Genomic DNA, 20537 nt, shown 5'->3' with positions numbered 1-20537 from the left:
GCGCGGTCCCTGGAGGCAGGTCAGGGCGCTCCAAGCCCCTCGCGCCCGCTAATCTTCCCGCGTCCCGATCCCGGGGCCCGGCCCGGCGAAGGCCCCGCCCCGGGATCCGCTCCCACTCCTGATTGGCCGGCGCAGCTCGAGGAGCCCGGCCCGACCCGGCCCGGCGTCTTAGCTATAAAGCGGGTCGCCGCATGCCCGGCCCGGCCCAGCCCGCCTAGCTTCGGGGCTCGCACACGCACCCGACCCACCATGCCGAGGGGCTTCCTGGTGAAGCGAACCAAGCGCTCGGGCAGCTCCTACCGCTCGCGCCCGGCCGAACCGCTTTTCCACCCTCCGGGTCCCCGCGCTGCACCGCCCTCCCCCGAGGAGCCCAGCCGGGGGCTGCCGGGGTCCCCTTGCTTCGAGCCCGCGTTGGACGGCGCCGAGTGGGGCGCGGGTGGCGGAGACGGCCCGGGACCCAGCCCCGCGAGGCCGGCGGGCCCCGAGCTGCGCCGCGCGTTCCTGGAGCGTTGCCTGCGCTCACCAGTCTCGGCCGAGTCCTTCCCCAGCGCCACAGCCTTCTGCTCCGCTGCGTCCGCGGCCGCGACCTCGGGGGAGCAGTTGGTGCCGTCTCGGGTTGCCGTCCCCAGCTCTGTCCCCGCACCGGCGCCCGTCCCTGCCCCGCACAGCCTCCAGCGTCGGGGCAAGGGCGCCCTGGGCTGCGCATCAGCACCCGCGGCCGTCAGGAAGCCTAAGGCGGTGAGGAGGCTGAGCTTTGCAGACGAGGTGACCACGTCCCCGGTGCTCGGTCTAAAGATCAAGGAGGAGGAGCCCGGGGAGCCGGCGCGGGCTTTGGGCGGCGTCCGCACGCCGCTGGGGGAGTTCATCTGCCAACTGTGCAAGCAGCAGTACGCGGACCCCTTCGCGCTGGCTCAACACCGCTGCTCCCGCATCGTGCGCGTCGAGTACCGCTGCCCCGAGTGCGACAAGGTCTTCAGCTGCCCCGCGAACCTCGCCTCCCACCGCCGCTGGCACAAGCCACGTCCCGCGCCGTCCTGCGCCGCGAGTAAACCTCCCTCCGCGCCGTTGACCCCTCCGGACCCCTCCCTGGCGGCGGGCAAGGAGAACGGCCGCATGCTGCGGACCGACGATCAGCACCCGCAGGTCCGGGACAGCTCCGGGGACGGTCAGCACCGGGACAGCGCCGCGCGCCCAGGCCTGCAGGCGTTGGTGCACCCGGAGGCAGCACGACCGCAGGCTCCCTACCCCGAGGTCATGCTAGGGCGCCGCGGTCTTGGGCCAGGCGGTGCCAGCCCAGGGGCGACATCCGAGGTCTTCGTGTGCCCGTATTGCCGCAAAAAGTTCCGTCGCCAAGCCTATCTGCGCAAGCACCTGGGCACCCACGAGGCGGGCCCGGCGCGAGCACCAGCCCCGGGTTTCGGCTCGGAGCACACAGCCCCACTTGCATTTGCGTGCCCGCTTTGCGGGGCGCACTTCCCGTCCGCGGATATCCGAGAGAAGCACCGGCTATGGCATGCTGTCCGCGAGGAGCTGCTACTGCCCGCCTTGGTCGGGGCTCCTTCGGAAGCAGGCCCTGGAGGGGGATCCGACGGTAGCACTCAGCAGATTTTCTCATGCAAGTACTGCCCTTCCACTTTTTTTAGCTCCCCGGGCTTGACCCGGCACATCAATAAGTGTCACCCCTCAGAAAGCCGGCAAGTGCTGCTGCTGCAGATGCCACTGAGGCCTGGCTGCTGAGGGTCCCAGGCCTGGCGAGATTTCCAGAATGGCTGGAGAAAACAATACGGGAACTCCTGTGGGGCTTTTTTTCATCTTGCAATTTCCTCTTTTCTTCCCTTGCCTCCCCTCTTAAAACTCTCCTAGTCATGATCCGCCCGGGGAGAAGGCAGCGAGATGTAAAACCCCCTCTAGAGCAGGTATGTATCTGGCATAAAAATTCATGATCAAAGCTGACAGCTTTAAAATCCTCATTTCCCCACTAAAATAGGACATCCCCTTCCTTAAAACGCTGGAGACCCCAATGAATCCTATACGGTTTGTAGTTCCTATGGAAAGTCACAGTGAACGCGTGCAAGTCTCAGTGTGTACACAAGGTTCTTCCTGAAGTGGTGGTCATCGACCATTTCTCCTCTCGCCACCGCAGGCACTTACATCGTTTCTGTCTCAATAGGGTCAGATTTCTTGCCTTGTATATTCTGTGAATCAAGCTATGTGACTGATGCCAAACTTGCAGGGAAGGAAGACTTAGACCCTTGTAGATGGACAGGAATATAGGAGGATGCTGCTGTCCGGTGTGAAAATATCCCTGGAACTTTCTTTCCTCAATTGAATGTATTCGTCCCTTCTTTTAAATTAGGCTTTGGAGGTGCGGGAAGGAGTTGGTGTGCCCTCTGCATTCTTTACCTATTTTATGTGCTGCGTCCAGGAGCTAAAGGTTTTCTTTACATAACTTTTTCTTTTTTAAAAATACTATACTCATTCCTAAAATTTGAATGTTTTAGAAAGATTTCATTCAAATTATTACAATTTGCTGTAAATCTGCTGCACACTGCATTGTAAACTGTTCAACTTAAGGAAGATGTTAACACCTGTAGCCCACTATGGAACTGAATGTCAATCAATTTACTCAATATTCTATATTTTCTTTTCAGGAACATTTGAATTTCTTTGTAAATCATATTCCATGTATATTCTGTATCTATTCCCTCAATAGCCAGAGTCTGGGTACTGGCTGAGCACTATCCAACAACAGATTTGTAAGCTGCTTCCACCAAATAAATGTATGTAGACCGTGCCTGTTTCATTCTGTCTTAAGTGGTTGAACACAGTGTATTTTCCAAGGCACATCTCTTACTTCCTCAATACCAACACTCAACTTTAGGACCTTAGGGACCTATTTTGAAAGAGAACAAATGCCATCGTGTTGAAATGCAGTGGGACTTCCTCCTTTAGAGTCTAGCTGCAGACTGCAGCTCCATGGAGAAAATACACTTTTTTTTTTGCTTGTTTTAAGTCCATTCAACAGGGTTACAGAAATTATATAAATGGTACTAATCAGTTTCACTATTTCAAATCAGCATTTCTGTCTTGTTACCTGTTATCAATACAATAGAAATATATAGGAAGTTTGATTTTTCTTTGAAAAATTCTTTCTGTTGGCTGTGGGAAACTACACTGTTTTAAACACATTCCCACAGGATTTCTCTACTCATCTAATTGTTTTATTTATGAGCACTAATTTAAAAGGTGTACAGGAACTCCAAAATTTGGTAAAAAATTTTATTCCTGAAAGTATACTAACAAAACACTGAAATGTAACAAGTCAAATGTCATGAGAGAGATACGTTGATTTTGGTCGAGCTTCTGGCAGACTTAGGAAGCGGTAGGCTTCCTGTGCTGGAACTGACAGTGGGAGGACCTCCGAGAAGCGCACTGGGCTGCTTCTGAAAATGGCGTTTGTGTTTATTTTTTCATGATTAGCTAAGCTACCCTAGGGGGCATGTTACATCTCCCAATTACACAGCCCTGCTGCTTTTAAGTCTGAAAATACACGAATAGAATACAATCATGGACAGGAAGTGTGAAGAATATTTTATTTTGTTTTATTAAATACCATGTCATCTTTTTATCCCATTACAAATCTGTAGACACTACATGAATGATACATAATTTATATTCTGTGGTTTGTCAGGATGATGTATTTACACATGCAGTTGGTATCAATCATGCTACATTTCCTTAGGAGATGCCCATGTTAAACAAAAGGGGGCAGCTTATTGACTACAGGAAATACTTCTGGAGGTGGGATGCATACCAACCTGCACCTGCAGCAAGCTCAGTACTAAAATATTAGATTTAACTTAAACAATACACATAATTTGAGCAAACATTTATATGAGAAGAGTCTTCCACCCTCCTCTCTACAACCTTCTCTTTTGGTACTCTGGAGCGCACACAGACACACCAGGATAAACTGGTCAGTGATATAGGACCACAACCTCCAAACAGAAATGGTACTCAACAGTGATACCACCTCAAACAGCAGAACAAAAGTTGTTTGGGAGCTAAAAGAAATCAAAGTCCTGTGGTGATTTTCCTAGTTATTCGAGAGGTTGTGTCGTCATTTGCGCTGCCGAGAAATGAGACACTGACTTGGGAGGAAAAAGTTAATGAATGTAATTTCAGTTGGAATCTGAGCTGCTGCATGGCCATTAAAGTTTCTGTCTGTAACAAACAATCTGTGCACATCCTACATAACGAACATGTGCAGCTTTTGCTCTAGCTTTATAAATGCTTATAGTCATTTATATTGTAGAACTGGGCTGTGAAGGACAGTGTGCTTGCCTAGCATGTTTGGGATGCTGGCTTCCATTCCCAGCACTACAAAAATTGTTACATTTGTAAAAACTATGTATTTATTAAATTATAAAGTTGTAATGAGGCACAATAAATAACACAAGACTATCTGTCCAATTATATTTTGGCTCAACATTAATCATGAACTTGAAGGTAGCACTGATTAGACATGATTATCTAGGAAGGTCAAGAGTATGAATTAAAACTCGATCCCCTCAGAATATGACAGTATGGAGTGTGGGAAAACCTGAACTAAATACATAGTCCAAATTTAAAATAACAAGTTGCAAATTGCTTTAAGTCCAGTGTTTTCTCAAAGAAGTGTACAGGAAGAAACATGAATGCTGTGGCAAACATGAGGCCTGAAAGAGTTAACACTATGTTTGTGCCAGGGTGGCTACTGCTGATCACTGCTGGGCTGTGTGTCTCCTTAGGATTTATTGGCTGAGCCAGAGGACCGACGCAGCTTCATGGACATGCGGCTTTTGCTAGTTCGAGGAGACATTGGAGAGGCCAGGTCAGCCCCATCTACCTGTGCTGCTGTGGGAGCGTCACTGGGTAGACTCTCTGGGTAGGATCCTGCGGGAGAGAGCAAGCATGTCAGTATTCTCCAGTCCCAGACCATAACCACCTCCTGCTGCTATCCGGAGCAAGATCCCCACCCCTCACAAGGACTTCAGAAGTTAAAAAAGCAATCCCCAGAGTTTACTAATGTATCCAAAACCCTGTGCTCTGGTGGCTCATGTCATATTAAAGAAAGCACCAATCATCATATCCAGAGCCAGCACCCTGGAAACAGCAATGGGAAATAAAATCTTTGGGTCTGAAAGACCAGCGACCCAAAGCACCACCAGCATGCAGGGCAGGGCACGGAAGGTGGGAAGGAAGACCAGCCACACTGCGCAGCCATAGAACATCCTCACACTACATGCTAGGCTCCAAACAGGAAGGTCCTCAGGAGACCATGCTAGGTACGCAAGTAGTTGTAGAAAGAGCAGACAAATTCTTGCGAGAAGGAAAAAGATATTTCATTTGAAAGCCAGTCAGAAAAGACAAATTGACCTCAGAAAAATGTCTTTAGGTATTGCTTTTTGTGTTCATTAGCTTAGATGTTTACAGTTAGCAGTAGAATTAGTAGACACGGAATTTCAAAATAGGCAAAACAAATTCAAATAGGGAAATCCTGCGTCATTTACAGGGCATTTCTTCTCACTGACATTTGGCTTGGGAGTAATTATGCTAGTGTTTCAATGTAATGGAACACCCATGCTTAAAATGAAGGTATACATATTTCTAAGAGAAAACCAAAAATGCTCAATAACAGATCCTGCTGAGGGTATCTTAAGAACATATCTCCAAAGAATTCTCCAAAGTACTTTTAAAGGAGAAGTACTAAAATTATACTTAGGGACAGACTGACATCTCCAAGGGAAACTATTCTGCCACTTGTACCCGTGTACTGCCTGCTCAACATTTCCCATATCTTCCCCAACATTTCTTTTCTAGCCCGGATGAGGCTGGCCTATAAAGCAGGAAGTTTTTTTTTTTTCCAAAATTTCTCTTCCCGATGATCTGAGGGGGCTCATAGTAGACGCAGATCAGAATACTCAGAGAATGTGCATCCACAGCCCCTTAGGGAAGCCTGGCACCAGAGCGGGAAAGACAGCAAGGAGCAGTAGCTGAGCTTCCCGGTGCCACGCAGGTGCTGCTGTGAGGAGAGGTCTTCCCTCCCAGTGCTGCTCCCGAAGGCCAGTGTCTCTGGCGGAGGTTGGGAGGGCCAGAACTAGCAGTACATGCCTTTCTGCTGTGAAGGAAGAAACGTAGTAGCAGGCAGAATGGAGAACAAAAGAGAAGATAGACGACAGGCGTGAGGGAGACCGCAGTGCTACAGGCGTTACCCGAGTAACGGAGAGCAATCAGGGTGGTATTATGAACACAACTGGCATGCAATGAGTTCGGGTGGTGACGTTCCACAATGGCCAGTGCTCTGCTGGTTCAGATGCCATACTTACCAACTAACAAAACAAGTTCAAACAGGAAAAGAGAATAGGAAAAAGTCTGTGAGAGAGCCGAGAAACTACTGTCTAACGTGTGCACTGATTGTCTTACAATTCAGTCACTGGATCTCAGAGAGACAGTGTAAAGAGGTAATAGCTACAACTATGTATGAGGTAATAGTTCAGATTTCATGTAATTAAAACTGGAAATTGAAATTCCTTGCTACGCTAGCCATATTCAAGCGTTGAGTCACGCCTGGTTAGCTGCTGTCATCTTGGATAGAGCAGACACGTGACATTTACATCACCACAGCAGTTTACCGACAAGAACCTGCTGTCAAGCCTCCCAGGAGAGTATTTCTTTACCTCAAACCTAGTGCTAGAATGAAGACTCTGGAGAAAACCAAAATTTTTCCATCAACTGTTTTTGTTGGTTGAAACTCTCAAACTCTTGAAGGCAGCCTGACAATGAGAATTACTGGTTTCCCATGACTTTTTAATGGCTGTAAAGAAAGCCCGTCTCTGGGAATCAGGGTGCATACCCCATTTCCCTATTTAGAATCGGCTTTCTTCAAAATCAGCAATTGTCCCATGTCTTCTTTATTGCCTCCCAATTCGGTCATAAGAACTCGAGAAAGGAACTGTATAATGAGGTAGCTATAGCCACATTAAAAATAATTAAATTTCCTTTTGCACAATTAAAAATCAATGGAGGCAGGCAGGGCTGGTGTAGGTCTCACGCTAACGCCTCTGCAGACGACACACGTGGAGGACACTAGCCCAGCCACTCCACAGCAGCGCAGACGAGGCAGGCCTCACTCACACTTGCCCTTTCCTGCCACAACCTATTCTTCCTAATTATTGATTTACACCACGTGAGCCATGAAGATAGGACTGAGTTATTCCTGTGTCTACTGTATCTTCCAGGGTAGTGTAAGAAAGTACCCATGGCTCCTATGTTCATGCAGTACAAGCTGGTATACCACATGCTGAGTACAATAAACCATCATAAGTGATACTATGGATATGACTTTGGGGGCTCCACAGACATTTTAAAAGGGAATATAAATGGTTTTAAAATTTATTTTGGTTTGGTCTATACTGTCTGTTGGTAAGCATGACCACTTTAAAACTTCCTAAAGTATTTGGCTAATAAAGTCTTTAAAATATTGTTAACTTTGAAAGCATCTTCAATTATATGAATTAAAAGACAATGTAAACATATTAGAATAGGTTAGGGACTTCTGGACTCTTTATAATAATAATAATTATTATGTATTCACATTTGTTTTTTATTCCCTCTCCATCTGTGTGCATGAATGCCATGGTACATGTGTGAACGGCAGAGGACAGCTTGTGAGAACCTCTTCTCTTCCTCTACCATATGCTCCTGAGGAGCAAACTTAGGTTGTCTGGCTTGGTGGTAAACACCTTACTTGCCGAGTCATTTTGCTGGCCCATCTCTTGCTTTATTGACTGCTCCATATAGGGCAAGCTGACTAGAGAAATTTTCTTATTTGTGAAATGGAGACAATAATAGCTACCTTGTCAAGTTGTGGAGATTAATGACTATGTAGCAAAGGGCCTGGTGTGTAACAGGTACAAAGTAAGTATAGCTACATAAAAAGTTCTTACAGAGCCAGGCAGTGGTGGTTAATCCCAGCACTCGGGAGGCAGAAGCAGGCGGATCTCTGTGAGTTCGAGGCCAGCCTGGACTACAAGAGCTAGTTCCAGGACAGGAACCAAAAAAAAAAGTTACGGAGAAACCCTGTCTCGAAAAAAATCCAAAAAGTTCTTACAGAGCAAATAGGAGACTCTGAATCAGAACAGATAAGGATTTGGAAGGAAGAGTAGAAACTAGAAATATTTTTGGATAAAATAATTACCTATGAAATCATTCAAATGTGGAGAATATCTGTAACGTACATTTAAGTTTAATTTTCAGAAATCAAAGAGTTTGTCCTCTTTTATGTTGACTGTACTATAAAATACAGCCTTAAAGGTTCACAGAGTCAATGACTGAGATTACATGGACACTGCCCCAAACTGTCACAAAGGAAGTAACACATTATTCTGTAGACCTGAATAAACAAGGTCAGGTTTCTTGTATTTTCTCTCTACCTTACAAATGAGAAAACTGGTATAGCACAGACTGACTTGACTTCATGTAGTATAAATGTCAGGAGTATAATTTAAATCTAGTCTATTTCAAAATATACTTCTTCCCTGGCAACCCACAAGCTCGCTCTCTCTCTCTCTCTCTCTCTCTCTCTCTCTCTCTCTCTCTCTCTCTCTCTCTCTCCCCCTCCCCCCTCCATTGCCTTCCTCTCTCCCTCCCCCTGACCCTCTCCCCCTCTCACTGCTAGCCACAGTAAGGGCTGAAAGACCAATGACAACTGTGATGTTGAGACCGTGAGCTCTGAGGCAGACAGGGTCAGGGTACAAGGCTGACCTTGCCACCTGTGAGGTGCTCCTGGGATCATTCTTTCCCCTTCAAGGTTGCACAGACATGCTGTGAGGATGTAATGAAAGGGTCCAGAGACTGCAGTAGGCACAGTGTCTCACACTCAATTATTACTTCATGAGTGTTCTATATGAAAACTTAATGAGTGTTCTATATAAAAGCTGAAGCCAGTTATTATTGCCACAAATTATGCTATTTAACTCAATTTTATCTACTGGTTAATAACATAAAAGTCAAATTTCCAAGTTGAAGATACTAAAAAGAACTTATTTTCCTGTCTACAATTTGGATTAATCCACTGACACACAAATTTGAACAGGAAATACTTTAACATTTAAAGGACCCTGAGCTTAAAGTACCTAAAACAATGTCTAATTTTGATGACATGTCCTCCTTAAAGATTTAGAAAGACTTGACAGCCATACATTCTAAACTATCACACATGGCAACACTAGCATGGGAAAGAACAGTTAAGACTGACATTTTCTAAATACACATATAAATATACGGTGTAAATATAAACTTATCTATATATACATATATTCATGTACATACATAGATAATCAAGTTATTAGTCAACTCATTAATTGTTAAAGAATAGCTAAGCTGCTAAAATACAACTCAAAAATAGGTAGTATTAGATTTACATGTAATTCCATATACTATATAATATTTTATGATTGATACAACAAAAATACTAGGACTAGAATTCTGGGTATATTTTTAATGGTGAAATTATGAAAGACAAACTAATTAGTATTTATTGTTCACAACAAAATAGGATTCTGTACCTTAATATAATTTTATAATTTTTAATGGCAAAAAAATCCAGGTTACATGAGGGAAAAATATGAATATTTTTGAACTATCACTGTAATATGGTCAGGAATAAGAACAATTTTATTTTCAAATTTACAGTAAGAAGAAATGTGTCATATATATACATATACATATATTTGATATTTTCCACATTCATGCCTGACAAAGATAAAGTAAAATTTCCTGTAACTTTTTTTTAAATAAAGGACAAGAAAAATTTAATAATGTTTTAATGTAGTTATGGAAGATCAACACTGTGTGACATCACAGTATTTCCCTCAATGACCTTAGGGATAAAAATAATTTCCCTGAAGTTATCAGTCTAGTGGCACAGACAGTACATTTTGAGAAAACACAGTTATAAAATTTATGGATCAATTATATACCGAAATCTTTCACATCTATTTAAATAAAGTTACATGAAAATTTTTTTAGATTTAAATGTCACCACTATTAGTCGATTACTGTTAACCAGGAAATTTTAGATGAACCAAATTATATAAATACACATATACTCCCCCCATTTACCCCCTCCCCAGTTAGGGAATGAGCTCAGCCAGGGCTCTCAGGGTAGATGGTAAACATACATCTACCACTGGGCTATCCTTCCAGTCCTCTATGAATATAGTTCTCAATACCATTCCACTGAGTCTAAATAAAGTGTATTCTGCTGGTTATGCTTGCATCTGTTGTTCCTGTTCATATAACCAGATTTTCCTTTTCCAGAATTCCCTCATTTTGTGTTTTTGTCATTGCCTCTCTTTTAGTTTTTTATTCTTGAGCTGTTTTAATTGCTTGTTTCTCCTGTTTGATTGCTTTTTATTGGTTTTCTTTAAGAGAATTATTACAAGGAATACCTATATGTTAGCATTCTTTAAGAACTTAATTTTACGTATATAATTATTGATTAGTATTATTTTATATACACAGGATATCTAAAGTTGATTCTCAATTGCAATAATCCGTTTCCTAAAGGGGGCAAAGAAACTTGATAATTAAAAAACTTGGTGCAAGCCTATATACAATCCTAGTGTTCAGAAGAGTTCAAAGCTAACCTGGGCCACGTAGTAAGACTCTTGTCTCAAAAAAAAAATCAGTAAACATCGTGCTATGTCAGTTTTGCAAAGGAGCAGTTAGGTCCCAATGGTTATGACATAGTTATTTCAAAGTTTCTCATTTTGACTTAAAGTATGAAGGATTGTTTTCTATGTAAGAGGTGAAATATGAAAGGAAAAAAAATAAATGGGAGAAAAATTATTATTCAGGTACTATGTTTTGTAACTATAGTTTTTATTGTGTTGAACTGTATAGTATCATTCTGATAAAAATTGTCATAACTATTAAAGTCTACAATAAATGATTAATATTGCTACATGTCATTCAGAGTTAGAACACCTTTACCAGAGCATATGTCTAATGGTCCAAAAGGCAGAGTCAATTTAAAAGATTTTAACTTAAAAATTATAACACAATAATAGGTCCATGTTTAAATTCATATTTTTAATTATTGTTTAGATAACAATCACATCAAGTGTCACGTTGAATAAATTCATAAGAACATTCACACATTTAAAATGAAGTCAACGGAGCCTTGGATGGCTACTTTAACAACATCCTGTGCTAAATGTTCCGACACTCAAAATGTCACTTCCTACGTGTCTACCTGCTAACTGTTCAGTAAATACAGCAAAAGTAAAAAGAACTTCAGGACGACAAACAAACCCTAAAGATTCGGGCTGGTGAACAGCGATAGGAGCAGAGCAGCACTTGGGAGCAGATGCAGAGAGCGAGCCCAGTGTGGAGCCCACTATCTCCTGACCATGGAACTTGTTGGCTACAAGGGACAAAGTCTTATTCCTATCACTTAACATGGCCTCACATCTCTCATCAGATGGCTCCATGACTGACAATGCCAATGCCCAGGTATACAAAAGGCATTCACCTCTGACACCTTTCCTATCTTTCACCTTTTTTTTAATCTTAATGCCAAACTGATCATTTTTATATAGTGCCCATCTATGAACATTAATCTTACACTTTTTATACTATTTTCAAAAAATTTCATCTCAGATAACCTATTTCTCTTTGCTAGGTCTTTTATTTTAGTTGAAAGGTTTCTAAATTCTTTGGCAAAATTACTTTTCGGATGGCAAATTAATTATTACCGGAAGGATAACTTAAATTTCACTAATGAAACTTCAACTGAGAATTACAATTCTATTTAAAAACAGATTAGGTTACAAAAATTGTGTGTTTAAATTTATCTGCTATAAAGAGACAGAGTTGATGTAACGAGAATCGGAAGCAGTATATTGTGGCCAAGTTCCTATTATGCTCATCCTGCTTCCCTTGACATCACCACAAGACCCATCCCTGGACTTCAGGTGCCCAGTTCAGTGCAAGGCACACAGAGAAAAGCCAACCATGAGTTCAGATATCTGGTAACAATAGAATGTGTTGCAAAAATACAAAGACACACGAAGTCAATTCAATAGTGCTACTTTTCATGCTGAGAAACAAACAAACAGAAGAAGTCAATATAACAGGGCATAACTAGTTCAGTCAAGGAGTCGACCATTAGTTACTTTATCCCCAAACCATGTTAGTGTTTCATGCAGACCTGGGTTAGTTAGTATAATTCTGGGAAAGAATTTAGTGACAACTTCTGAAATGTTTAGTATGAACCACGGCAGTGTTAAATCTGCTTATTGTCTGAGTTACAAGCACAGAGCTTGCTAATTCTGGAAAAAGGGAATGGGAGAAGAAAGAAGATGCTTTGGTTGACACTTTGTCTTACCTTCAGATAAACAGAACTGATACTTAATGATCTAAAGAGGGAAAATAAAATAAATGAAACAATCGTAAGGAGTGCAAGATATTACAGAATAGGAAGGCCACGAGTCATTTTTTCTGATTTGTTTAAAATTAGTTAATTGTATTAATGCATTACCCTCTTAAAATCTTCAAATATCAAAACATAATTTTCTGTACTAATTGCTTCTAAATCTAGACTGGTTTAGCTTTACTTATAAAGTTAGAGATGATGATATTGTATCTTTGGCCTTAAAATCTGATCCTCTGAAGTGGGGAGTTCCCTCTGCTTCAGAACCCCAGGAAACACAAGAGTCAGTGACTGTGATGTGGACCATGTATTGTTATGAAGATTATGGATTTTTTTTTAAGGAGCCACATTCAGATAAAAGAAAACAAATTTACAGGCCAAACTCAAATAGTCATAAATAATATATTTCAATGATCAGAATTTTATTCAACCAAGATTTAGAAGAAAAGGGTATTGCATTTTGAGTTTGTAACAAGTAACCAAGACTTTCGTTTCTTCTTACCTGCATCAGAAGGTGAGTGATGGTAGGGAGCTGGAGAGAAAACCTGTGCTGCGAAGTCTTCAAATGTAGTTGGCTCTAAATGGTGCTGGACAATTGTTTGCAGGTACCGCGCTCTCTCCTCATAGCTGGTTCCCTTTTGTTAAGGATGAACTGAGATGCAGTGTACACTGGGAGCAAGCACATTTTATGCGAGGACCATAAGAGCGCATCCTTACTTAGTGAACTGTTTCCTGTTCTTACACATGACTAAAAGTGCCCCTTCTTAAAGTACAAAAACGTACTTTTTAGTGGCAGTTTATTTCTATTGACTCCGTGACAATTGATAGTTTAACAGGAATTTACTAGAGAATAATTACACCGGTTTATTATTAGAACAGTTTGAGGAAAGATGCAACTGTTAGCTGGTCAGCCTGAGCCCTTCCTACCCTGTTAAGCAACATTCATCTGCAGATTTACTCCCAAAAGTCATTCAATAAAAGTATTATGTTGCATTTAAAATACTATGTCCCAAATTCTCCATTTTTTATTTGTAAAGTCTTATTGTGAAATTCCTACATATCTTCTTCAATTTTTAAAATCTCTGTATTTTCTCAACAATTGTTCTCCTTTTGAATGGAAGACTAGTGTTGCTATAATCCTTGAATAACTCCATGCAGTTACGATAAATGCATAGCTGAATCTGCGTGTCAGTAAAAAAATACCCCATCAATTACAACCTGGAAACAAGCGGGAGTATTTGTGAGGAGTCTACGGGGCTTCTCACTACTGTCCAACAAAGCTTCTACAGGGCACTGACACTGACAGAGAGAGACTGTACTCCGCTCGTACCACACATTATTCCCTGATATTATTGACAAGCAACCAGTACCCTGAAGTGCTGTTGCTTTTGAACAACCCACTCCAGGCTTCCTGTTTCAGCAGGTCTGATTGTGCTGTTAGCATAGAAAGGGCAAGAAAGGGAGAGAATATTTCTGTTGTTCATGAAAGCAACTATGGAAATGGCTGTCAAAGTGTAGAGCAGCAGGCAGCAACAGACAATTATCAGGAAAAAACACATGTCGACTTGGAGTCGTACAGTTCCTGAACTGAGAAACCACCTAACGTTTCTTCTTGAGGTTTTCAGTTCTCCTGCTGCATTTGGTGACATTTACATAGGGACAGTGAATAAACAAAGACAAAGGAAAAGCACACAGACATTTACATAGGGGCAGTAAAAAATTCACACATTAGTTTTTCTTTTTCATTGCTTTTTTTCTCCCCCTAAAAGCCATTTTTTAATTCTCTTTTAAAAATTATAATTCAATATTTCAGTTCTACAATTCTAGGAATTACAATTCAAACTAGGAAAAATCATTTGGGAGCTAATTTAAACTGATAATTCAATGGGTGATATTACGGACAGCTATGTTTACAAAAGTTTAATAAGAGGCGGTGAAAAGCTTGCTAGTTAGAGGCCAGACTGAACACCATTGGGACTTGACTTTGATGAATCATTTGCTTTTTTAATGGCTTGTATTCTAGCTTCCTGGATCACAATTTATTTTTGTGTCAAATACTGAAATAACCTGGATGCTAGCTCTTTATAATCTATTGTTTTCAATTCTGTACATTGCAGCTGAACTCTAAAAGAATTTTACTTGAGGTAGCAGCAACAGGGTAAGACGTATTAAAATGACGGTTAAGGAAGGGTTTCATGGAAGGATAGCAGGCATTTATGAGGCAAACTTAAGATGCAAACGTAGCAGAGCACGTTTCTAAAGAAGATGTATGGTTCTAAATGGAGGAGGAGGAAGCCGACTGCTCAATCTAAATAATACCACATATCTCACAACTTGTTGGAAAGTACTTTTTTCATTGGGGGAGATTCACAGCTGCCGAATTTTCTGCAGTTAATAGAGTCCTTTGATTCACAGCAGTGCCCCTTGTACAAAAAATACTGGCCTTTGTGTATTACCAGAAACTAATTTTCTATTTGGCTGAAAAGGGAAAAATGGGGTTATTGCTTCTCCCTCCTACAGAGCTTTTCATTATGCCTGATGCACTCAACTTCTAAGCTCTTCTGAGAAAAAAAATAACTGAAGAGGCAAGAGGTAGAAAAGTGAGCTTGTTAGCACATTAGAAGTGAAGTATCTTGGTGGGCCCTAGAAACTCCCAGTGGTGTGTTAACTTATCACTCTATGCATGCTGGCACTGATAGTCTCCCAATTGATCACTCGCTTTTCGCACCAAAGGTGCTGCCAGGAAGCAAAGGCTGAAGGCCCACAGGAGAACAGTCTGCTATCAAAACAAGCTGTTTTTAAAAGTCTGCTTGAATGGGTAAAAACGCTTCATGAAAAGCAGGGTGGAGACAGCTACCTGCTTTGAAAATGCTCTACTTTAGTGGGTCTATAAATGAAATATTTTACTTTATCTTATTTAGAGTTTACATAAAAAACTAGGCAGAAAAAGCAAATGTTAATATTCTTAAAACAAGGAGGTTCGTTCCATTGTGCCAAATTTATCAAAGCAAAAAAAAAAAAGATTAGGTAAATAAAGCACAATGAAGGGTAACCTCCTGCACTATATAAAGTAACTCTAAGCCATAACACATAGCCCTATAAAATGGGAGGAGCTCTAGACATCTAACACTTTATATAAAATACAAAATGCACGCCGGGCGATGGTGGCGCACGCCTTTAATCCCAGCACTCGGGAGGCAGAGGCAGGCGGATCTCTGTGAGTTCGAGACCAGCCTGGTCTACAGAGCTAGTTCCAGGATAGGCTCCAAAGCCACAGAGAAACCCTGTCTAGAAAAACCAAAAAAAAAAAAAAAAAAAAAAAAAAAAAAAAAAAGAAAAAAAGAAAAAAATACAACATGCATTTAATAAAAACAGACTTCTTAATTTTGAGAAGTTTAAGTCTCTATGATGAAAGATTAGCTTTTACACAGGAAACTCACCACATATTAGCACAGGCTAACACCCAAACTTTCCTTTTTGTGGGTTAAGTTCAGAAAATACTGCTAGCTTGGTAAATACTTACAATCTAAAGGAACCCACCTTCTAAAAGTGAGTGTTCTTTATAGTTCCCCTTTAAGAGTGCTGCAGTCAAATTAAGTAACACAAAAATGAGCCAACTTAATCTACTGTACAAACACCATCACAAGTTGTGGCTCAGAAAACATATAATTAGGAGATGGATAAACCTGCACACAGTCCTGGATCCATACTTTGTGACTGCAATGATTACAAAGCTCTAAAGAGTAGCTTTAGCATCTGAAGCTGTAATCAGCACCTGAAGCAGCTAATGCCTGTACCTCTTCATAAGAGATCCTAAAGACTCTTAAAGAGGCAGCTCTCTAGGGAAGAGTTATTAGTACCTATAAGTTGGCTACACAGACTATGGGGCTAGCAAAAAGAGAACAATTCAAGCTACAGTCATACTGTAATTGAGTGTCGTAAGTAGCATTAAAATTAAAACACTGGAATGAGTAAGATGATAAAAAGGTGAAGGGGAACTAACAAAAATAATCAGAAGCAAAACTGAATTTAAAGTGAAGACCTTAGCTGAATTCATAGAAGTGTTTGTTATAAATTTTAAGACATCTCAAGGTAAAATTATCTTAAAAATTTGATAAAGGAGACTTAGTTGGTAGGAATCTTTAATATAGAAGTAGTCTATCACACACACACAAACATAAACCTCATCACTACACCCCACCACACCCTTACACATTTCTGCACCCTTACATAGGCGCTCACACCTACACAATAGCCCTACAATACACCCCACCACTACAACACTCCTCTATACCCCCATCCTTACACACTCCCCACCCCCACACCCCTACACCTACATACCCACCCCACATACCCTTACACCCTCACCCTACATACACAATCACATCCACACCCACCCTTACACAACCTCACACCCATCACACCCTTACAAATACACTTCCCAACACCTACACCCACCCTTACCCACACCCCATGGCCACACACTGCTCCCCTCCCCATGCATACAGGTGGTACAATCCTAGCACTATAACCACCCACGAATCCTGTCCTTATACTTTCTGCAAAGCAGAAAAGGAAAGGGACATTACAGTTCTGAACATGACGAAGGATACTACACATATTCTGTCACAAAATAGTTTAAATCTAAACTGAACTTCATTAAGTTTACATTAATAGACATTTTGAGTAATTGCTTTTAATTTTAAATTTCAAGACAGGCTGTTAAGAAACTAGAGACCAGCTTTATCCTGACCCTGGAAGAAGTATGAATTCTCTTTTCTACAGTTTACAGGGACATCACCATCTGTCCTATTTACTTTATCAGGGCTTTAAAGAATACAAATACACTGTAATCCAAAGGTCCTTCTGTATCTGGAGTTGAGAATTATTTATTTTCATTGCTACTGTAGTACAAATGCTGTTATATATTTCTTGAACTTAAAATTTATTTAAAAGTATGTCCAATACTTAATGAAATATGGACTGTGGCTGGATAGTTTCAATGAGCTTTTTAGGAATTATAAAACTCAAAGTAACTCTTCATCTATTCTACTGGACAAATTCTCCTTTGTTAGCAATGTAACCAATATAACATTACATTATTTTTGCCATTTGTAAATGGCGGGTGCTGTCTACAGCCCCCCCTTCCGATCCTGTCCAAGCTAACCTTGAACACAGGACCTTCTGGAACTACAGGTGCACTCCACCATGCCCGCTCTAGGAAAGTTTTCAATGCAAGGAAGGAAGGGCATCTCTGTTGCCAGATATGCTTGCATACACACCTGTAATCTTAGCACTTCGAAAGTTGAGACGTGGGCTACAAAGTGATCAACCATCCATCCATCCATCCATCCATCCATCCAAAACATAGCCATATTCATATGTCAGGACTGTATAATGTCAGTAATGTTTCTTATTTGTGGTATGTACAGAGGGCTTTTCATTTATTCTGATATAAGTAAATTAAAACGAAGAAAACATTAAGCACTAAATATTTCCATTTTACTAAACTGCAAGGAGACTAGACTAAAAGGGAGGTTTGTTCTTAAAGAAGTTACAACCTGGGGCTGGAGAAATGGCTCAGCGGTTAAGAGCACTGACTGCTCTTCCAGAGGACTTGGGTTCAATTCCCAGCACCCACATGGCAGATCACAACTGTCTGGAAAATCCAGTTCCAGGGGATCCGACACCTTCACATGAATGCACATAAAATAAAGATAAATAAATCATAAAAAATAAAAAAAAGCGAGACAGGAAGACATCTCATTAAAAAAAAAAAGAAGTTGCAACCTTCAGTCTCTACAATTTTCTTTTATTCTTTTGAGACAGGGTCTCCCTATTATGTAGCATTGGCTGTCTGGGAACTTGTTCTGTAGACCAGGCTGGCCTCCAACTTCCACCTGAAAAGTTTTGTATGCACATGCAGTTTAAACACATATACACAGAATGAGTAAAACAGAATTCATGTGTCATGAAATAGTTGTAAATACCAAATATTTTTAATATTGATTACTTTTCTCTTTTATGGTTTAATGACTTATCTCCTAAATGGAGGGGGGCACCACAAAGATAGTTTCTTTTAAAGGAAGCCTGAAGTTGGTATCTGTTATCGATGGCAGCCACACGGAGGGATGTAAAGCCTGCTTGGGAATTGCCATCTTAGGCAGCTCTACACTCAGCCTGGCCTTCTCTGTAGCTTTGAGGAGTAGGAGATCCTTGCCTCTTCTCTGTATTCCAAGAATATTGTCCCAGGGAGAATTCTGACAGAAACCATTACTTAGAAATTCTGACTACTGAATGAACAATTGTATTGGAGAGTGTTATTTAAACTGTACTTTGAGTTGTAACTTAAATAACTATAATCTGAGTACTACTTAAATCATTAGAACCAACTGGTCAATAAACATGCTATCTGTAAGACAGCTTTGTAACTTGTGCTAGGTACCAAAACTACAATGATCAAATGCATGGCCTCCTCTGCCTCTGCTCCTAGACATCAGTCTCTCCACAAGTCTCACCACAAAACAGTTAAAACACAAATAGACATGCACAGAACCTCTACTCTACGAAATGCAACAGCAGCACTGAAATCCCACCAGAATCTACTCCTCAAAGTCAGTGACAGAAAGGACTTATTCTCTTCTTTCCTTTGTTTCTTGAGTCAAGGTTTTAAGTAGTCCAGGGTGGCCTAGAACTCAGTGTAGCCAAGGATGATCCTGAATTCCTGATTCTTCTGATTCAAACTCCCGAGTCCTGGGACAATAGGTGTGAGTCACTGACCCTGACAGAACCTATTTAAGAGAGCATAGTTTACTAGAATAAACACCAGGAAAGAGACTATAGAGATCAGAAAGGGAAAAGCACCAATACCAATTGTTAAAAAAATGTGTGAAAGAGAGCAAGAGAGAGAGATGGAGGGAGGGAGGGAGGATGGATATGCAAGTACCTCTGGGCCATAGTGCATATGTGGGGAGGTTAGAAGACAGGCTCATGCCTTCTACCTTGAGACACATCCCTTATCTCTCTCTGCTTACACCAGTTTACTTAGCTTGAATCTTCCAGGTATTCTAGCATTTCCCCTCCTGTCTCGTGAAGGGACACAGTTACGTACTTTTCTGTGTCTTGTTTCCTACCTGTCCTTCTGGGATTTGAATTTGGGTCTGCATGCTTGTCCGGTAAACACTTATCCCATTGAGCCAACTCCCTTAATCCCACCACAACCCATTTCCAGTTATACTTATGAGTATACTTGGTTCTGTCCCACCTCTTGATCTTGCTGACCCTTTGAATTAAAAAAGAAAAACAGAAAAAAAAAGAAAAAAAGAAAAGAAAAACCAGTGTAGCAGACGCAGATGCCTTTAGTCCCAGCACTCCGGAAGCAGAGGCAGGCCAATCCCCACGAGCTCTAGGTCATCCAGTATAAATAGGTAAAGTTTAACATCAGCAGAAAGGAAAACTGGATTCTGCTCTTTAAATATTTTTTAATAACTGATTAAACATTATATGAATGCTGGAAAGAATTATAATGCATCATAATTCAGCACTGAAACAACTATGCGCCCCCACTTTTAATAATTCTTAAAAGGAAATTTAACATTTAAATTTTTTTGTGATTTTATAATAGCATTCTTAAAAAAATCCATGTAGGTAATCCATGGGGTAATTTAAAATCATTTAGGGCATGTATCAGCTTGGTACACAAGGAAAAGGGACTATTTGGATGTGGTGGCACATGCCTACAACCCCAATACTTAGAAGGCTGGGGCAGAAGGATTGCTGTGAGTTCAAGGTGGTCAGCCTGTGCTAAAGGGTGAGAGAAACTGAAAAAAATAAATAAGAGCTTAAAAACATTTAAATATGGATTAGCTTCAACTTATAATGAGGGCTATTTTCCGATTAAATCTACTGCAGGTAAAAAATAAGTTTAAAATGCATTTAATACAGCAAGTCTATTGAACATCCCAGCTAGAACACTGGCACGCTGAGGAGTTCAGGGTTAATTTCCACTATCCTGTGGGTGAATAGGAGGGGCAAGTGCACATTCCATAGTCGAGGGGAT

General features: G+C 41.3%; 2 protein-coding genes across 7 annotated transcripts in view; one reads left to right on the top strand and one right to left on the bottom strand.

The window, feature by feature from the left end:
- The first annotated feature begins 220 nt into the window (after positions 1-220).
- On the top strand, positions 221-1737 carry Insm2 (INSM transcriptional repressor 2). The gene has a single exon (XM_075948453.1). It carries the CDS (start codon positions 250-252, stop codon positions 1735-1737), a length of 1488 nt encoding a protein of 495 aa, XP_075804568.1. The 5' UTR covers positions 221-249.
- Positions 1738-3579: 1842 nt separating this feature from the next.
- Ralgapa1 (Ral GTPase activating protein catalytic subunit alpha 1) overlaps positions 3580-20537 on the bottom strand; it is a 214732-nt gene continuing 197774 nt past the window's right edge. For 4 of the 6 annotated variants that reach the window (XM_075948110.1, XM_075948114.1, XM_075948113.1 and 1 more), the window contains 2 exons: positions 12981-13105; positions 3580-4935 (listed from right to left, as the gene is read on the bottom strand). In XM_075948110.1, the coding sequence (XP_075804225.1) occupies positions 4787-4935; positions 12981-13105 (274 nt within the window). In that variant the 3' untranslated portion in view covers positions 3580-4786. Of the gene's footprint in view, positions 4936-12433; positions 12465-12980; positions 13106-20537 lie in introns of all 6 variants that reach the window. The other 2 variants (XM_075948111.1, XM_075948115.1) reach the window with 1 other exon arrangement.

The sequence above is a fragment of the Microtus pennsylvanicus genome, chromosome 14 (assembly GCF_037038515.1).
Source record: "Microtus pennsylvanicus isolate mMicPen1 chromosome 14, mMicPen1.hap1, whole genome shotgun sequence".
Taxonomy (NCBI): Eukaryota; Metazoa; Chordata; class Mammalia; order Rodentia; family Cricetidae; genus Microtus; species Microtus pennsylvanicus.
The sequence above is the reverse complement of the archived record's forward strand: the minus strand, read 5'-3'. Positions and strand labels throughout refer to the sequence as shown.